This window comes from Staurois parvus, unplaced genomic scaffold (assembly GCF_062004578.1).
Source record: "Staurois parvus isolate SC_StPar_1 unplaced genomic scaffold, SC_StPar_1.0 ptg000538l, whole genome shotgun sequence".
NCBI lineage: Eukaryota > Metazoa > Chordata > Amphibia > Anura > Ranidae > Staurois > Staurois parvus.
The window spans coordinates 8,890,893-8,911,380 of NW_028318334.1; the positions used below are offsets into that span (position 1 = coordinate 8,890,893).

At 39.4% G+C, this 20,488-nt stretch overlaps 1 protein-coding gene across 1 annotated transcript in view; it reads right to left on the minus strand.

Moving 5' to 3' along the window:
* Nucleotides 1-1,641: 1,641 nt before the first annotated feature.
* Nucleotides 1,642-20,488, minus strand: part of SRP68 (signal recognition particle 68) — a 46,327-nt gene continuing 27,480 nt past the window's right edge. The window contains exons 9-16 of the mRNA XM_089690668.1: nucleotides 14,989-15,087; nucleotides 12,372-12,436; nucleotides 11,654-11,813; nucleotides 10,260-10,354; nucleotides 9,830-9,953; nucleotides 5,793-5,868; nucleotides 4,181-4,233; nucleotides 1,642-2,712 (exon numbers count right to left, since the gene is read on the minus strand). Of these exons, the coding sequence (XP_089546794.1) occupies nucleotides 2,485-2,712; nucleotides 4,181-4,233; nucleotides 5,793-5,868; nucleotides 9,830-9,953; nucleotides 10,260-10,354; nucleotides 11,654-11,813; nucleotides 12,372-12,436; nucleotides 14,989-15,087 (900 nt within the window). The 3' untranslated portion in view covers nucleotides 1,642-2,484. The remainder of the gene's footprint in view (nucleotides 2,713-4,180; nucleotides 4,234-5,792; nucleotides 5,869-9,829; nucleotides 9,954-10,259; nucleotides 10,355-11,653; nucleotides 11,814-12,371; nucleotides 12,437-14,988; nucleotides 15,088-20,488) is intronic.

Sequence of the window (20,488 nt, forward strand, 5' to 3'; positions counted from 1 at the left end):
ATGGGTACATGTACCATGTGAGAGCTGTGGGCCAGAGAAGCAGAGCTGCTATGAATCAGATTGATTCATAACAGCTTTGCTAACATTATGATCATGTGATCGCCTAACAATCAAATGATCATTGGGATCTTGATTCTGCTGTGTTAGGTGGACACAGCAGTCACGGGTGGGGAGCAGTGCCCCCCGTGTTAGTAGCCAGAGCGACGTACCCGTACCACGCTTCGCCTGTAACCATCGCCCAGCCGCAGTACATTGCAGGGCGGTAAGGGGTTAAAATGGCAATCAGCACTCCCAATAAAATGAACATTTTTTTTCCTTAGGGATGCATATGCAAGGAATGCACTAAGACAGTGCTCCCAACATAGTAACAAACGAGTACTGGAACTCATACTTCAGGATCATGTGACCACTGTGACTGCTAATCACAACAGTCACATGATCGGAATCCCCACCTCCCAGCATTAATATAAGTTGTTATAAGGCCGGGAGGCGACATCAGGAAGGGGTTAAAGGAAGCCTATTACGAGATACTTCTGAAATATGTGAATCGTCTGGCTGTTTTGCTAATCCAAAGTACTTTAGCCTAGGTTCATACTAATGCTGTGTGGGCAAACACACGATAACTGCACCATATTCCCATCGCACAGCCCTTGCAATATGCTGTGAGGATCAATATAAAGTTAACACCCCAAATGCAGATCACAGACATACGTTTGCTTGCATTGGATCACATCACATGGTATAAAGTGACCATTCAATATGGCTGTGGTGCGACTCCAAAAAAGGTACATGTACAAATAGATTCGCCCCTGAAGGAGATGCCATAGTCTCTGAAACGTGTCAGAATTGATCCTTGGATCTTTGTAAACATGTAAAATCTTGAAAAAAATTGTTTTGTATTATGATTCTGTACGAAAATATATTATAAAACAAATTTTTTATATAATCATCTTTGTGATAATGGAATAAAGAGTATTATACTTTTAATATATGGTGTTTCTGCCTTGAAAGTCCCATCTACAAGGGGGAATCTATTTTTGCATATTCCTTAAATAGGGATGTTGGCAGGTGTATGGGGGTCTTCCTTCATTTGGTACAAAAAAGGTACATGAACATCTTTGGTGTAATGCAGTGCAACCTCCGACCATTCAAAATGAATGGTCTCAAATCCCACCGCATTCATTTGCACAGGAATTCAGTGCAGTTCCTGTGCAATTCACATGCGGTTCATAGTGAAAACAGAAGGTAAAGTGCATTTTCCATCCTTTTCTGCATCAGTGTGTTTTTAATAGCAACATGCCTGCATAATGTGTCTTAAAATGGCAATTTGTATTCGCCAAAGCAAAGGGCAGTATATTGCACATTGAGATAGTTTCCAGTATGTATACAATACTGTCAGGACTCCTTTATTATACTGCATAGTAATCTGTCTAGTGAACTTGGTTATGTATACATAACAGTTATAGTTACTTTGTTAGGAAAAGAATAATGGACTAGGTTGGGAAAGCTATGGCTATACAGGGATCAACCTGTTTGAGACAAGTCAGCCATAGTTATTTTTAAATGCATTCTATAATTTATAAGTACATAATAATGAATTCTATTTTTGGGGAAAAAAAGGAACTGAATGTACAACACAACTCGGGTCCCCAAACAAATGCGTTTTATTTTTTCAAAAATTCCAAAAAATAAAAAATAAAAATTTGAAGGTTGTTTGCTTGTACAGATAAGAAAGGGATTAATGTGGGCCTCTGCTTTAATGGCGACATAAAGCTATGTTGTCAACCTGCTGAAATGGATATATGTGATCTATGCAGAAGAGGAAGATTGGGGTAGAAACTGGTTAATCATCTCCCTTTTGCGGGGATTAAGTGACCTTAGGTCTTGGCTTTTAGCCATCTGTCCGGGGCTTCAGAGTTTCTGCAGCAGCATTTTCTCTAGGAAAGGTAAGCATTTCAGCATATTTTTTTATACTAGGAAGACTGTAAACATAGGCTGGAGTTAACATTTTGAGTTTAGGTCCACTTTAATCCCTTTCATGCAACAGATGGGTGAAAAGCCTTAATAATAAATTTCATGTTACACATGGGAAAAAAATCAGTAAAAGCCTCCACAAATTTGCTGGAGATGAACTAAAATGCTAATTTTGCTTTGAATTTATGGGACTGTATTCACCTCGGATACAACGTAAAACCATTATGGAGGTCCCAACTGCCCCATGTACAGATCTGCCAAAACACTGCAAAAAAGAAACTGGTCACTTTCCCAGTGAGGGTAAATAAATGGGGATCATTTTCTCCCAATAAATTAAAGAATTTATTGATCTATATAGAAGTGAATGGTGGTAATACTAGCTCAAAATGCATCACTGCACAGTCTGTGGAAAATGGGAGCAACATGATAGAGAACATGATGTAGAGCAGCATCAACCGGCAATTCTTCATGTTGAGCAGTATCGACCGGCAATTCTTTATTAGCCGCCTATTAACTTCGGAAGCCAAAGATGCCTTTGATGTATCCTGTCAATCCACTCTTTGCCTTCTGCTCCAGCTTGTCCTCCAGAGAAGGCAGCGTTACATGGTTTAAGGCCAAGTCAAAGAACAGAGGTTTACAAGGGACTGGATGGAAGTCTGGAGGGAACTGCACCAGACGGGCGTGTTTGGTCACCAGAGAGGAGTCAAAGCAGAAGTTATCCAGACGGTCTGAGAGAGGCTGTAAGGGATCAGAGGTGAGGAACAAGATGAAAACAAAAACCAGCGGCAATTTAATGCACAAATGTACAAACTATTAGATCTCTTTCATTAGCCAATTTTTAAAATTTCATCTATCTAAAGTTCTAAACTTTTTTTTGTTTTGCATAGAGTATTAAAAGGTTAAAATCTGTCAGTTTTTTTTTTTTTTTGCTATGTAGGTGTTAGCCTTCATGCACACTGGATGTTAACACTGCTCCTAGGGGCGTTACACAGCACAGCCATCCAAAGCAGTGTGCTTACAGTGAAGCACACTGACAGCCCCCTAGTAAAACACTCCCAGCACACAATTAACCCTTTGACCGCCCCTCATGTTAACCCCTTCCTGCCCAGTGTCATTAGTACAATGTCAGTGCTTTTGTTTATAGCACTAATCACTGTATTGGTGTCACTGGGAATGTCAGTGACACCAAGTCAGTCCCCCCCAGTGTCAGAATGACTGCCGCAGTCCCGTTAAAATATTACTGATCGCTGCCATTACTAGTAAACAAATTCCAGTATCTATACTGCCATTTGTAAACGCTAGAACTTGCACGTAAACCAATTCATTTACACGTATTGGGATTTTTTTTTTTTTAGCAAAGACATGCCGCAGAATACATTTTGGCCTAAATTTATGATGAAATTTGACTTTTTAAATTTTTTTACTGGACATGTTTAATGGCAAAATGTCAAAAATATTGTTTTTTTTCTCAAAATCGTAGGTTGTTTTTTTTTATATATCGCAAAAAATAAAAAACGTACAGGTGATCAAATACCACCAAAATAAAGCTCTATTTGTGGGTAAAAGAGACAAATTTTATTTGGGTACAGCGTTGTATGACCGTGCAATGGCCTGGTCAGGAATGGGGGTAAGTCCTCAGGAGGGCAAGTGGTTAAAAAAAAGCAAAGGAAAAAAAAAAAAAAAAAAAAGCGCTCTTTGACCCCTGCTCTTTGGTTTTGTTATACATTTTTTTTCTTTGTACTCCTACTTTCTTTTCTGTTTGTTTTTGGTGTGGCAGTGGATAGCTGCTTTTAGTTTGAGTTACAGTCAGGAGTTATACTAATGTTCTTGTAATTTATGTGCCATTGATAGCCCCTGCGTGGGCACACCTTTTGCTCTGTTGGCGTTAGAGCACTGTTTTTTGTATTTTTTTTTTTTTTTATATGTGCAGTTGATAGCCCCTGCGTGGGCGTGTTTTGTTGCCTCTGTTTTATACTGGTTAAAATGAATAAAAAACATTGAAATAAAAAAAAACAAAGCTTTACAATCACTTTGATTAAAAATCTGTTGTACATTTTGCAGAAACATGAGAAGATGTGTTGCTAAAGAAATTTTCTGAATAAAATTCGGGACCTCTGCAGGGGCAAAATGTGTTCCACTCAATATCCTCCACAATGGGTTTACTAGCCCCCAACGTTCTGGTATTACCCACTGACATTCAAATTACCTTGTTGTCTTTTGTCTGAGAGGGAGAGACCTCTTCTGTGATGTCGGTGGAGTCTGTAACACAAAAGTGAAGCAAAACCTATTAGTCTTCTTGTCCTAGCTAGGGAATAAGGGAGTGACAAGTGACTGCCTATTCTATTAACAATCATGGAATTAGGACACAGCTGTGTCAACCTGGTTTACCTGTAAAATCTTTTTCTTTGAGTACATCACAGGACATCTTCATATCCATGATGATACAGTTATGCTGCCACATTCTGGTGATTAAACATTGGCAAAAAAGACAGGAAATCCTCTCCTAAGCACAACCCCTCCCAGCTAGGCAAAGCTTCAGTTTTTGTAGCAAGTCATAAACCACAGACCACCAGAAGAGGGGTGGGACCCTGTGTCCTGTAATGTACTCCAAGAAAAGGATTTTACAGGTAAACCTTCATCGTACATCCCAGGACACAGGATATCTTCATATCCATGATGATAGGGATGACCCACATCACTGAAGAGCAACACAGCAACAAGCCAGCAGGCCCCAAACAACCAAACCAGGTTTGAACCTCAAGTAGCAGCTTGCAAGACTTGCCAACCAAAGGTTGCATTCCTCAGCGGCTTGAACATTCATTTGGTAAAGCTTTTTAAAAGTATGAACTGAAAAGCAGGTAGCAGCTTTACAAACTTAAGCCACCGATGCCTGATGATGAATAGCCCAAAAAGCACCAACTCTCCTGGTAAAATGAGCTGTCAGCGAAAACAGTAACTTTGCCACTTAGATCATAAGCTTGAGAAATAAGCGGACAAATCCACTGAGAAATGGCTTAGAAACTGCATGACTCTTCCTTGGGCCCTCAAGCCACGCAAAGAGGGAATCAGACTGACAAACTGCAGTAATTGACCTAAGGTAATACCTAATGGAGCCAATCGCATCCAAGGTATGAAGAGCCTCGTCTCCCAGTGTCTGAGGCTTGGGACAGAAAAAGAACTAGAAAAAAGAAAACCCACAAAAAAAAAAAAAAAAAAAAACCCAAAAAAACAAATTAAGCCTTTTTCTGCCAGTGTCCAGTCGCCTAAAGGTGGAAGCATAACCCAATCGTCATGGATCTGAAGATACCCCGTGTCCTGGGATGTATGATATAGAAATGCAGATTTAAAATAACTTGATAAGCCTTTCCCCGTTGCTGGATGTTTTCATCTTTCTGAGCCAGAATACACTAAAGATGTGGCTGGTATACCTCCAGCAGTAAATGACAGCACGGTACTTGCGGCTAACAAGGTACTCTTAAGTAAACATTTTTGAACTGCCAAAACATCCTCAACAACATTATATTAGGAATATTTGCTGTACTTAACACACAACAGGGTTTATGTTCAAAAAGTATGCTCATAGGAACTTTTCTTGTCTACAATAACCAGTCAACTTCCAAACATCCCTTTTGCAGTGCAGAGTTGAAAAACAAAATAATTCTGGTTGCTATAGCCATGGTTCATGTTGGCACACTATTCATAGTTGGATGCAAACAGCAGGAAAAATACAAGCAAATGTCAGATCACTCAACTAAAGACCTGGAACTTTTACAGTCCTAGAAAGTAAACCTCTGATAAACACCTGTTCTTGTACTCACCAAGTATGGCAGCAGCCTGCATGGAGTACTTCTCTGCATTCACCTGTTTGATGAGTTCCTGCACATCAGGTAAATCCTAGAGAGAAAACAAAAAAGAAAAATCAACTGGGTTAATCAAGTACAGCACACATTCAAATCACATGCTTTTTTGCAACCATATTTTAACATACCAAGGACAACAAATGTTAAGCACAGCCATTTAGGCTTTCAGTAATATGAACCAGATAATGAAAGGTTCAGTTTAGACACCATGTACTGGAATACAGTACCTTGAAAAAGTATTCATACGCCTTGAAATTTTCCACATTTTGTCATATTACAACCAAAAACGTAAATGTATTTTATTGGGATTTTATGTGATAGACAAAGGGTCTCCAAACTTTCCAAACAAAGGGCCAGTTTACTGTCCTTCAGGCTTTTGGTAGTAGAAAATGCCCCAACATCAGTGAGTGCAAACAATGACCATTGGTTTTAGTGAGAGGACTAGTGCCTGATTGTTGGTATCAGTGGAGGGAATAGCGCCCCATGATAGGTGTCAGTGGAAGAAATGGTGCAGCATCATTTGTGTCTGCGGAAGAGCTAGTGCCCCAAGGGCCCGATAAAGACAGGCAAAGGATGTCTCCAACTTACAAGCCGACCTCAATGCACTGTTTAATTGGGCAACTATGTGGCAAATGAGGTTTAATGCTGATAAATGTAAGGTTCTGCACTTGGGGGCTAAGAATATGCATACATTATACATACTAGGGGGGTACAACTGGGGGAATCAATGGTGGAGAAGGATCTGGGGGTTCTGGTAGATCACAAGCTTAATAATGACATGCAATGCCAAGCTGCGGTTTCTAAAGCGAGCAAAATCCTCTCTTGTATTAAAAGAGGTATAGACTCCAGAGAGAGATATCATATTACCCCGGTACAAATCATTAGTAATACCTCATCTGGAATATGCAGTTCAGTTTTGGGCACCAATTCACAAAAAGAACATTGGGGAACTGGAGAAAGTACAGAGAAGGGCAACCAAACTGATAAGAGGCATGGAGGAGCTCAGCTATGAGGAAAGATTAGAGGAACTGAATTTAGTCTCTCTTGAGAAGAGGAGATTAAGGGGAAATATCATCACCATGTATAAATACATCAGTGGTTCATATAGTGAACTCGGTGTAGAGTTATTCACCCTGAGATCATCACAGAGGACAAGGGGGCACTCTTTACGTCTGGAGGAAAAGAAATGTAATCTCCAAACACGGAAAGGTTTCTTCACAGTGAGAGCTGTGAAAATGTGGAATAGACTCCCTCAAGAGTTGGTTCTGGCCAGCTCAGTGGATTGCTTTAAAAAAGTCCTGGATTCTTTCTTAGATACACAGAATATAACTGGATACTAACATTTATAGGTAAAGTTGTTCCAGGGAATATCCGATTGCCTCTCGGGGGATTAGGAAGGATTTTTTCCCCTGAAGAAACAAATTGGATCATGCTCGGGTGTGTTTTTTTGCCTTCCTCTGGATCAACTGTGGGTGTAGGATTATAACTTTTTTTTTTAATGGTTGAACTGGATGGACTTTTCAGCCAAACTATGTAAAGTGGCACATAATTGTGAAGTGGAAGAAAAATGATAAATGGTTTTCAACAGTTTTTACAAATAAATATCTGAAAAGTGTGGTGTGCATTTGTATTCAGCCCCCCTGAGTCAAACCACCTTTCACTGCAGTTACAGCTGCAAGTCTGTTTGGGGATGTCTTTACCAGCTTTGCACATCTATAGAATTACATTTTTGCCCATTCTTCTTAGCTCAAGCTCTGTCAGATTGGATGGAGAGCATCTGTGAACAGCAATTTTCAAGTCTTGCCACAGATTCTCAATTGGATTTAGGTCTGGACTTTGACTGGGACATTCTAAAACATGAATATGCTTTGATCTAAACCATTCCATTGTAGCTCTGGCTGTATGTTTAGGGTCGTTGTCCTGCTGGAAGGTGAACCTCCGCCCCAGTCTCAACTCTTTTGCAGACTAACAGGTTTTCTTCTAAGATTGCCCTGTAATTGGCTCCATCAATCTTCCCATCAATTCTGACCAGCTTCCCTGTCCCTGCTGAAGAAAGGCATCCCCCACAACATGATGCTGCCACCACCATGTTTCACAGTGGGGATGGTGTGTTCAGGGTGATGTGCAGTGTTTAGTTTTCCGCCACACATAGCGTTTTGCTTTTAGGCCAAAAAGTTAAATTTTGGCCTCATCTCACCAGGGCAACTTCTTCCACATGTTTGCTGTGTCCCCCACATGGCATCTTGTGAATTGCAAATGGGACTTCTTATGGCTCTCTTTCAACAATAGCTTTCTTCTTGCCATTCTTCCATAAAAGATTTGTGGAGTGCATGACTGATAGTTGTCCTGTTGACAGATTCTCCCACCTGAGCTGTGGATCTCTGCAGCTCCTCCAGAGTTACCATGGGCCTCTTGGCTGCTTCTCTGATCAATGATCACTTTGCCCGGCCTGTCAGTTTAGGTGGACGGCCATGTCTTGGCAGGTTTGCAGTTGTGCCATACTCCCTTGTCTGGTGTGTTCCTTGGCCTTCATGATACTTTTCGTTCACTAATATTCTCTGAGGGCTTCACAGAACAGCTGTATTTATACTGAGAATAAATTACACACAGGTGGACTCTATTTACTAATTGGGTGACTTCTGAAGGCAATTGGTTCCACTAGATTTTAGTTAGGGGTATCAGAGTAAAGGGGGGCTGAATACAAATGCATGCCACACTTTTCAGATATTTATTTGTAAAAAAATTTTGAAAACCATTTATCATTTTCCTTCCACTTCATAAGTACGTGCCACTTTGTGTTGGTCTATCACATAAAATCCCCAAAAAATAATTTACGTTTTTGGTTGTAATATAACAAAATGTGGAAAATGTCAAGGGGTATGAATACTTTTTCAAGGCACTGTACTAATTGACCATATTGATCAGATTACAGAACAACCACAAGAAACTTGGGCTCAATCTTGGCAAGTAGACTTCATTCCTTCACACAATCTAATGTGATGGACTGTGGAAAAAACAGACCCATGAATGATAGCTATACATTTTCTATTTGGTGAGACTCTATAGTTATTTCACAAATATCACCCCAAGGTCTGAGTAAACTTGCAAGTTAATTCCTTAAAGCCCAAATTAACTTTCAGTTTAAAATCAGCTAAATATATTCCAAATGCATCAAAACAAAGAGCTGTACAAAGTGTTAAAGTCTGTTTTCTTGAGAAAAAAAAAAAAAATAATAATAGCCACAGCTTTTATAGAAAAGCCTATTCCCTGCCAACCCGCTGCAAAACAGGACCTTTGCTACCCATGGGAAAGCAGCAATCTTTGTGCAGAGGTCAACATGGACCCTGCTGAGACAAAGCTCTCCAATCAGCAAGCAGTATGAACTTTGCCAACTGCAGAGCTAAAAGGTCTGAAGGGGGTGTCAGACCTCTGCAATGGCAGAAAAAGTTCCACTCAGGCATTGACTGCTTTAAAAGCTGGCTACACACCATTTTTTTATCCTTAAATCCAGAGGGCTGAACGGAAAAAAAACAAAAAAAAAAAACTGAAGAGCTCGGGGGGAGCTTGATGTACTAACTATGCAAATGTTAGTACAGTGATCTCCCTGCTGACCTTCTGTATTCTGACAAGGGGATCGCCAGAACACAACGGTCAGCGCTAGCAGCTATTGGCTGCCAGCATTGATTGGATGTGGGTGTACACACGGGCTGAATGTTGACCGGTTCCTATTGAAAAGGACGATATTAGGCACGTGTGTACAGGGCTTTAGTAAAAACACTTTATGTACCTGTACTGTATTTAGCTAATGTATACTGAAGGTTCAATTGGGCTTTAGAAGTCAGAAGATATTTGTGCGAGCTGAGCAGCTAGACATCTATGATATCACCTTTAGCATTACTGTCATCTTGAAGTACAAAAGTTTCTAGTTGCAGCAGAAAAACTACCCCTGCCAGCATATGGATATAGATAAAATGCTAGATAAGATAAGCAGGTACCTTCAGACTGCCCTTAGATGAACCAGCTCGGACTTCTTTTGCATACTTCAGCACCCGATCATAGAGAACTAGGGCTTCACTCCACTTCTTCACTAGAACATAGGACTGAGCAATAAAGAAGCACCTGAAAAAAAAAAAAAAAAATCAGCATTGAGTTATGATTTATTAAAGGATTTGAGAATCTTCACTCACATTAAATGAAGATTCACTTCAAGTATTCAATCATGTACAAAGCAAATTCTTTAATTTCTGCACATAACTGGGTATTCAAAGAGAACACATCTCCAATTTATCGACTGAAGATTCTTAATTACTTAGACTATTGTCTAGAAGGGACATGTACATGGCTTTGAATGCAATACATGATCCACTGAGAGCATACAGAGCATGTAACATTAGGACTTACGGAAACGAAATAATTCATTCTAACCTGTATGCTTTGTACACCAGAGTCTTTAGTGCAATCTCCTTCTGGAAATTTTGGTCATCCTCCATACCGGTCAACTGGGTCAGCTCAGCAAGATTCTGTGTTGGAAGAAGCAGGGTAAGAAGCTGGCTTGCAGTTTTTCAATTAGTTTTATGGCCAATTTATATGCATTTCCTTCTCAGAGACTGAATATCAAATATGCCACAAACCTGGTTCAAGGACAATACAACGTAATGCATCTGAAAGCACGCATCCACGTTATGATTTTCAGCCTGTAACAGTTTTACAATCAATACCTTGGTTTTTTTGTTCTATTTGGTTTGCTTTATACTCCTTTTACTACTCATTTCAATTTTTTGCCCTTGTAAATGTACACACATGTGCATTAATCTGTATTTTTTTGTTTGTGACATGTGTTGTCCTTCAATGTGCCCCTTACTGCAAAGGCTACTTTTATAAGTTGGGTTGGTTACCACTTTTTTGTACAGTGTGTTGAATTGGGCGCGGGGACGCACTGGATGCTTTTAGCTGCCACTGTGCTCTTGCTGGACATCACGTACATCCACTGTGCCTTTAAGGAGGAGTGGCCTCCCTCCAGGCACACCTTTGGTATATGTGCTTCTAACTAAGGATACCTTTGGACCAGAGCTAGGTATTCCAGACTTTAGTTCTGCTTTAAATAAGTAATAGTAACATTGTGTAGATGGGATATGTGCCACCCTTGAAAGCTCTGCCTTCCTAGGCCACAGGCCAGCACTGGTTGCATCAGTACCTCTTTTTGCCTTCCTCTGGATCAACTGTGGGTATAGGATTAGAACTTTGTTTTCTTAATGGTTGAACTGGATGCATTTTTGTCTTTCAGTCAGACTATGTAACTAGTACAATGTCACTTGATGTGTGATAGCACCAGACCCGATATACAATACAGTGCATCTTCCTTCAAAGCAGGTGATACATAATGAAGGTATGGTGTAGGTGGATCTTCTTCTGGTTCTAGGCTGCTACCTGTGTGCTTGCAACAAAAAAGGACACTAAGCAGATGATACACTTTGGAGAGGGTACTGGTGATAAATGATTTGCATTTGGTACTCCTCAATATCCTCCTCATTACGATGTTGTGGAAAGTAGCAGGACTCTGCTAATGGTATGCATTCAACAGAAACTGCAAGAAAGTTTATAGGATGCCACTGCTGAACTCTGCTACTGCAAAATCTAGATGTCCATTTCATAACTAGTGTAAATAAAATAGATTGGAATAGCACAAAAAGTGAAAAATGTCACTATTATTACACATCATTGTGTTGCATCCACAGGACCATTACTAAAGAAAGTAATGACAGCTATTATGAAGGCAATGCGATTTTGCTATGAGTGCAGCAACAGCTCAGCTCTCTCACCTGCAAGATAATATCATAAAGTCTGATAAGGTCCTGTGGTCGTGGGTTCCTTTTGCCATCTTCTTCAGCCTGTGGCTGGCGGAGTAGGGCCTTTTGAAGAGCGCTTGCCATGCTCTCATTACGATGGATGGCTGTGGACAGCTTGATGTAGGATAGATAGCTACAAAGACACACAATTGTTTAGAAGCTGAATTGTTTGTTAAACCACCAATTATGCCCCTCATTGTTTTGGCACTATTATAGGAGGAAATTATTAAGGATGATAGTGATTCAGCTGCATAAGGGCACGTCATAAATAAAAACTTCATAGCAAACTCTTTGCGATTCAAGAATTTCCTGCAGTAATAGGTACTAGGTGATTTCACCCGTCCCTTTCAAAGATGTTCAGGCTAATCATTTTAAGCAAATACATGCACTGGATGGCTTCAAACTTCAGTCGGGTTCCTAATGTTTGAAACACAATAGGAGAGACCTAGAATAACATTTTCTGACGCAATGCAATTCCAAATATCTCTGGCATGTCGCTGCAGAAGGTGGGCAGACAGGAAATTTTCAAAACTGAATAAACAAACACAAAAAAGTATAACTGCAGAATATTTACACTATGACCAAAGCCAATTCCTGAAAGGGAGGGGAAAAGTCACAGTCAACCTTTTTTTGACCAACAAAAACTAAATTCTTCTGCGTCCCCCAACAGAGAAAAACACAGAATATTTACCTGTGCAAGTACTGTAGGTTAGACACTTTGCCAGTTTCACCATCAATGACAGCATCTCTGTGTCTCTGCAAAAGAATACAATGTCCATGCACAGTGAACACACTGTTTACTGTAAATTACCTATCAAGTCGCATAGGTACAGTGATCTGTTACTCAATGTTGAGTAATGCAGCAACACAGATAACAAACATTCTCTTTCAGTTTAATGAACAATAATTCCCATACGTTCCCATACATTCCTCACTTCTTCAGGGAAGCCTACCCCACCTCCACCTAAGAACTGTACTTGAATCACCTCCACCAGATCATCCCCCGCAGCTATCACCTTTTGTATCACCTCTCCCTTCCTGTAGATTGTAAGCTCCCAGGAGCAGGGCCCTCACATTCCTTCTGTACTGAAATGTATTGTAATTGTATTGTCTCCCTTATATTGTAAAGCGCTGAGCAAACTGTTGGCGATATATAAAGCCTGTATAATAATAGTAATACAAGGATAAATAATAAAAATAACAAATAAAATCAATAAATATAAATAGAAGTCCAGCCACCATAAACAGTGATAATCCAGTATCAACTTAATGTCAATCTTGAAGCAAAACACCCATGTGCGAATCCGACACCAGATGAAATGAATACACTCACCAGAGCTCACAGCTGTGAGATCGCGGTGCAGGAGGTTCGTCCCCTGGTTTTTTCCCTCATGGATGTGTTATTATAGAGGCTGTCATTGCTGGTGTCGGGTAGACACCTTCCTTGTGAGTGTTATACTTTACTAATAAAATTTTACTGGTTTTAAACGTACTGCACCATCATATCTTTTCTGATTCCTCGAGCTTTGCCCATGTTATTGGAAGACCATTTTGCTGCTTAGCTGTTCCATATGTGCCGATTGGATCACTATTGGTTGCTGTTCCTCTACTGGGATATCCTGCAGATCATCGCTCCCACAGCAAAATGCTATCAAGCTGGTTTATAATTTAATCAGCATATAGCTCTGGTGAGTGTATTCATTTCATCTGGTGTCGGATTCGCACATGAGTGTTTGTTTCAAGATTGACATTAAGTTGATACTGGATTATCACTGTTTAGGTGGCTTGACTTATGTTTATATTTATGGATTTTATTTGTTATTTTTATCATTTATCCTTGAATTCTTTGTGAATAGTTAGAGCACTCTTTATATATACACAATTTCACCTTTTTTTGGTTAGAGGTGCTGCTTATTATTTTATTTATCTTGTTATTTTCTGCGGCGCTTCTTATATTTGTTACACAATAATAGCAATATGTTGGATTTAATAATACATACAGTAAATGCACTTATGTTTCCAAAGGATTTTTTGTTGCAATCAAACATATACTGGAAAGTCTAACAAAGTACAATTCTATCATAATAGAGCAGTTCACACCATAGAAACGCAGTCCAGATATGTTCCGGAAGCGTTTCCACATAAGCTCTTGACGTGTTTTTTGGTGTGTTTTTGACACGTTCCGGTGCATTTTCTCCCCTCTCTTTATTCAATTTAAAGAGGCCCATGTGTGTTCTAGTGCATTTCACTGAGTTCCAGTACAGTTCTGTGCATGAAAAATGCAGCCTGTTTTTTTTTCTGCAACCAGAATGCACTGGAACTGCAAGCACTGATGTGAACTATGACATTGAAAACCATATAACCTAACTTACTTTCTGTGCGTTTTGAATGCAGAATAAAAGCACACTGAAACGCACGTAGTGTGAACTGGCCCTTAAAGCAGAACTAAAGTCAGAAATGCATACCTCTACTGTAAGGGGCCAACAACTGCGAGGTGGCCCACCTGTGCCGGAAACATTTTCCTGGCTTCTGCCAAGTGCCAGTCTATGGCCTTGATTTGCCGGCATGGCACCCCTGTGAATGTACATGGTCATTCATTCCAGCACATGGGTACCATGTCGGAAACTTAACCTGAGGGGCAAATGCGCAGCTCAGTGTACATTCTACAGAAGACTGAAAACAGGCAGTCAATTTATGTCCTTCCTGTAAAAATGTTTTAGCTTTTTTTTAAACTTTATTTCCGCTTTAAACAATGCCATTATTTTTAAGTAGTTATTAACTCAGAATGTTATGCAGGTACCATAACTGGTTTTGCTTAGTTTCAGGAATTATATTTCTTACCTCTTAAAAGTTAAAAAGTTCTGTCATGTGACCATGCACCTGATAGTGGGAAGGGGGGACAGGGACACAGGACACTGTGCAGACACACAGTATGCCTGTATTCCATAGTCTGTTCCAGCTGAGATGACCTGTAGGCTGTGGTTTAGGAGGGAACGTGTTCAAGAAGACAGGCTGTGATTGGTAATGATGTATGGTGGCTGAACGAACTAGGATGAAAACTGTCCAAGCAAGCACAGATCAGCTCCTGTTATTTATGTGGTAAGTTTAAAACAAGGAAGAAGGATGGCTGGAAGGATCAATAAAGGTACTTCATATAGAAGTACATGAAAATGATAGACACTATGATTTATAAAATAAACACAGAAAAAAAACAATATTTTAGGGTAACACATACCTTAAGGCTCATCCGAAAAAGTAGTTGGTTTCATCATGAAAAAAAAAAAAAAAAAAAAATCATCATGGCTCACCTGCTCAGATCGAAGCTCCTCTCGCACTCCCTGGATAGCATCTCTACACTCACTCAGCACAGATTCAAACAACCGTTCTTTGGTCTCCTCATCTTCAGCCTAAAAAAAAAAAAACAAAAAGACATCTCTTTTACAGCGGAAAAATTAAATTGGAATTATTTTTTTAAGCCCTGAAATTAGTAGCCCTTTCTTTTTTGTGCACAATTTAAATTTGAATAGCTGAACAGTTACAAGCTCTTCCCAGGTGAAGCAGGCTGCCATTGTCAAGTTTTAGGAGATGGGCCAGCACATGCAAGAAAGATTTCAGCACCTCCATATCCCTCACAAATCCCAACAGCTTGGCAGAAAGTTTTTGAAAATTTGAGCTGCTGTCATTTTCACTCTATATTGGCGTTAACTGAAGATCAAGTTCCATGACTCCTAGATTCTACTTTAGCTTGAATGTAATACTGTGAAAGAGTAAACAGAGAATCCTCCACTTCTATGCAGCCTTCATCTGAAGCACTGGTAGAAAATGACAGTAAGAGAACAAGCATTTTTCGATCCGCCATTTCCATTCATATCTAACAGACTGGAACAGATATGCAAAAACTAGAGCAAAAATAAAACCTGAAGCCTAGAGCAGCTGCATCATCCTAGAAATATTAAACATGCAAACCATTTGCTGTGAGCTAAAATACCATTCCTTTTTTTCCTCCAACTGTTATACATTTACAGTTACACAAGCCTCCAGACACATGCAGCAGGAGTGAGATTGATGCAAGAGATTCAACGCTTCTGAGATACAAAGAGAAGCTTTGAAGACATACAGAAAGTTGTCACTTTAACATCTGCCCTATACTATATTCATTTTGAGTAGATATTTTAACCATTTCCCAAGCCAATTCTGACAATTCTGCCATACATATAAAAATCTGCATTCATTTTTTGCTAGAAAATTACTTAGAACCACCAAACATATATATTTTTTTAAGCAGAGACCCTATAGAATAAAATGGTGGGTGTTGCAATTTTTTATGTCACACAGTAGCAATGCATTGGTTTTTCAAACGCAAATTAAAAAAAAAACAAAAAAAAAAACGAATGAATTTTAGTGAACACAAAATACCCGATGTTTGTTAAATATAAAAGATGATGTTACACAGAGTAAATAGATACCAAGCTTGTCATGCTTTAAAATTGCGCACACCCCTGGAACAGTAACAAACTATGGTACTTTAAATTATCCACAGCTGATGCTTTAAAAGCCTTTACAGGCTACCAGTTTAGCGTTACACAAGAGGTCTGGCCCTAGAATTATTGCGCTCTCACTGATGTTCATAGCGATACCTCCCATGTGCGCTGCAATCGCTTTTTAACCATTTGCCCTCCAGAAGATTTACTCCACTTCATGACCAGGCCATTTTTTGCTATTCTGCACTGCGCTATTTCAACTGGTAATTGCATGGTCATGCAATGCTGTACCCAAACAAAATTTATGTCCTTTTATCACACAAATAGAGCTTTCTTTTGGTGGTATTTGATTGTTTTGAAAAAACAAAAACTAAATTTTGCACTTTTGGTTATAAAAAATATCCAATAAACTCAAAGTTAGTCTTTGGTAAAAAAAATAAAAATCCCAATACATGTATAGTAATTGGTTTGTGTGAATGTTATAGCATCTACAAACTATGGTGTGTGTGTGTGTATATATATATATATATATATATATATATATATATATATATATATATATATATAATTTTTTTTTTTGCCACAAAAAAAAAAGAAAATGACAATTTTTTTTTTTACTACACAAAGTTGTCACTTAAATGTATTGCTCATGTATGCAATGGGTATATGTAGAATAACACCACAAAACACATTCTTCTACATCTCCCGAGTATGGGGATACCACATGTGAGACTTTTAGGCAGCCTAGCTACATACAGGCCCCCAAAATCCAATGACCACCTCTAGGCTTTCAAAGGGCATATTTCCTCATATCACTTCCCCACTAACTGTCAGTTTCGGAGGCTCTAAAATGCCAGGATCTTAGAAACCCCCCCTCCCCCAAATGACCCCTTTTTGGAAAGTAGACACCCCAAGGAATTTGATAAGAGGCATGGTGAGTATTTTACAGATATCATTTTTGTCACAAGGTTTTGAAAAAGAAAAAACAAATTGTTTTCTTTCTTCGTTTTCCAAAAACATGTGGCAGCAAATGAGATCTGCGCTATACTCTCCATGCCTCTTAATACTTTGGGGTGTCTACTTTCCAAAAAGGGGTCATTTGGAGGGGTTGCTTCTACTATCCTGGCATTTCAGGGCCAACATTAGAAGCGTATGCTACCCATCACCTACTATTGAATACCAAGCCTTTTCTGACACTTTTTGTTCACATGAAAAAAAACTTTTTTTTGCTATAAAATTATTTTGAACCCCCAAACATTTTATATTTTTTTTAAAGCAGAGGCCCCAGAGAATAAAACAGTGGGTGATGACACTTTTACGTCACACAGTATGTGCGCAGCGATTTTTCAAACGCAAATATTTTGGGGAAAAATACACTTTTTAGAATTTTAATGCACAAAAACGCAATATATTGCCCAATTGTTTGATAACATATAAAGGATGATGTTATACCAAGGAAATAGATACCAAACATGACATGCTTTAAAATTTTGCGTGCCCTTGCAATAGCAACAAAGTACATACATTTTTATTATTGATAGGCAACGCTTTAAAAGCCTTTACAAGTCACCAATTTATATTTACACAGGTCTAGTGCTAGAATTACTGCCCTCTGACGTTCACGGTAATACCTCACATGCATGGTGCAACTGCTGTTTACATACCGCCACAGGGTCAACGCTTTTTTTTTTTATTATTTTCACACTGGCCCTCTGACTGCAATAGGCATTGACAGGTATTCATTTTTTTTATAAATCTGGGGTCTATTAGACTCTAGATATCTCCTCTGCCCTTACATCTTACATCCTGGTCTCTGATCAGCTCTATGGTCAGCCAGAGGAACTGCCAGCTGCATTCTCGGAGAGCCCAAGAAAACTGTGGAAGGCAGCAGGGGGGGAATCACTTCACTGGAAGTTGCACGATTTAAAAGTAGGATTGTTGTGACAGAAGACTTAGGGTTTTTTTTTTTTTTGCAATGTCTTTATTCCTTTGTTTCCCTTCACATTCTGTCCTACAAATAAAATAGAAAGCAAGAAGAAATCTATCCAAAATAAGGAGCACTGAACCTGAATATGAAGCACTAATCTGTGTTTGTACAGAAGAGACTGGGAAAACTTAATCGTGTCTATTCTAAGAAATGCTGCACAGTTGAAGTGGAAGGGTTTTGCTGAACGTCATCAGAGCTGAACTGAACCACCCCAACCCACATCTACCCCTATGAAATATCATTCATTCTTCAAAACAGCCTTTTCTGAAAGGTTAACGCCTGCACCCTAAATAACATATGCCCGCTTAAGTGGTTTTGTTCCTGAAAGCAATGTGCATTTTTATAGAATGGTGAAATGGCAAAGAATTTCTTTCTATAGCGTACACCAAAACACAGAATCACATTCCTTTCCTAATGGATATTGTGGGGGATCGAAGAGGGTTTCTAAATATAGCTTGCTTTCTTTGCAGACTCCATCAAGACCACATGTACCAATATTACACATACTTGCTCAAAGGTTAATGTGTACCAGTCCTTAGATGGTGCAGCTGCATTAAAGTGGTTGTAAACCTCAAACATGAAATATAACCAAAGCATATCCTTCTGGTGTGTACTTATCTCAATCCAGAGCACTGAGTGTCATTTCTGTCAGCTGTGTCTGTCGTCTGCTGTTAGTATGAGTCACTTTTGACAAGTTTTCCTGACACCATGAGGTAAAAAGGTGACAGGGGAGGGACCTTCAGTATGCAACCTGTGATTGTTAGCCTCAGCTTTAATCCTGCATGCAGAGGGTGTGTCCCTTCCTGCCAATCAGTTCTCAGTGCTTCCTTCACTGAGCTCTGCAGTGTGTAATTTCAGCTCTCCCCTCCCTGCTTTCTGAAAGTTCAAACAAGGTTTATGGTGAAATGATGTGCACAGCCATCCAAAGCAGTGTGCCCGAGCTGACAGGGAGGAGAAATGTTAGTAAACAAAACAGTTCTCCTCCCGTCGGAGATCGTCAAAAATCACCGGCCGGGACCCAGTGATTGACAGCCGCGAATGGCAGTGCAGGTAGGGCTCGTGAGCGCCCCCTACCTGGAAATGCAAAATCACATACATATATATATATATATATATATATATATATATATATATATATATATATATACACACATATACATATATACACACACACACACACAATGTTGCGCACCCGTGCCACCTGCAGCAGTATTTCTGTTTTTGGGCGGACGGGAAGCAGTTAAAGATGTGCAAGGGTCTCGTGAATACATCTCAGCTAAGACTTGACTATTACTTCACACAAATATGGGGGCCTGGAATAAAAATTAAGACCTACCCAATAAATATTACAATGTGCCTTCATTCATCATGTCCTGACATGCTTATATTCTAACCTTAACTACCGGCACATAAAACAGACCTGACCGGCCAGAAAATCAGAATATTACAGATTGGAGATTCTTGACTGGGTTTGTAAAGGAGAACTTGGCTGTAAGCAGGCCTAACACCTCTAATCCTTTACGGTACGATGATTACATTGAACTCATACAAAGTAAGTCCTTAGCTAACATGCACTGCTGCATGACCCTGATGATCATGTTAAGAGACAGTGACACTTCTAAAGGAACCAATCCCACAATATAATCCACACCCAAGATTTGTCTTAACAACTGCAGTCAAACTGCTTCAAAAGCATATACAGTAAAAACAGGGTGGAAAAATAACAGGTACTGCCAGTTTTTCCTTCAAAGTCACACTGATTTGCACTTGTTAGCCACCTCCTAGTTGGGACACCTGTTACTCTAATACAATGTGCATATGCTTGGCCCACTCCCAATGCCTGTGATCATTAGACAGGGCAGATCATATGCGAAATACACAGAGCACATCAGAGCGGTTCTGTATCTTGTAATCGATATGAACCAATCAAAGTGATCACAAGAGTAAACACTAGCTGTGTTTACAAACATCAGTCCTTCCTCTAGCACAGAGGGCTGCCAGTCAGAGCCAGCTGTTCTCCAGCAGCTTCCCAGAAGAAAGTGATCCAGGCCAGGCAGCCATGCAAAGAACACCTGGCTCTGACAGGCAGCACTCTCCAATGGGCAGCGGGACTGTTTTTTTTTTTTTTTAAATAAAATTAGGATTAATTTTTGTTTACATTTTCTATTTATATTTATTTACTGTTATCGGATTACGGTTATCTAATTATATATATTTTATTTGTATTTATTTTTCTTGTTGTAATCTGATTATTGTTATCTACAAATATATATTTTTTTTGTTTTATTTACTTTTATACTTTTTTTTTCATTTTTGTTGGTATTATCAGATTATTGTTAT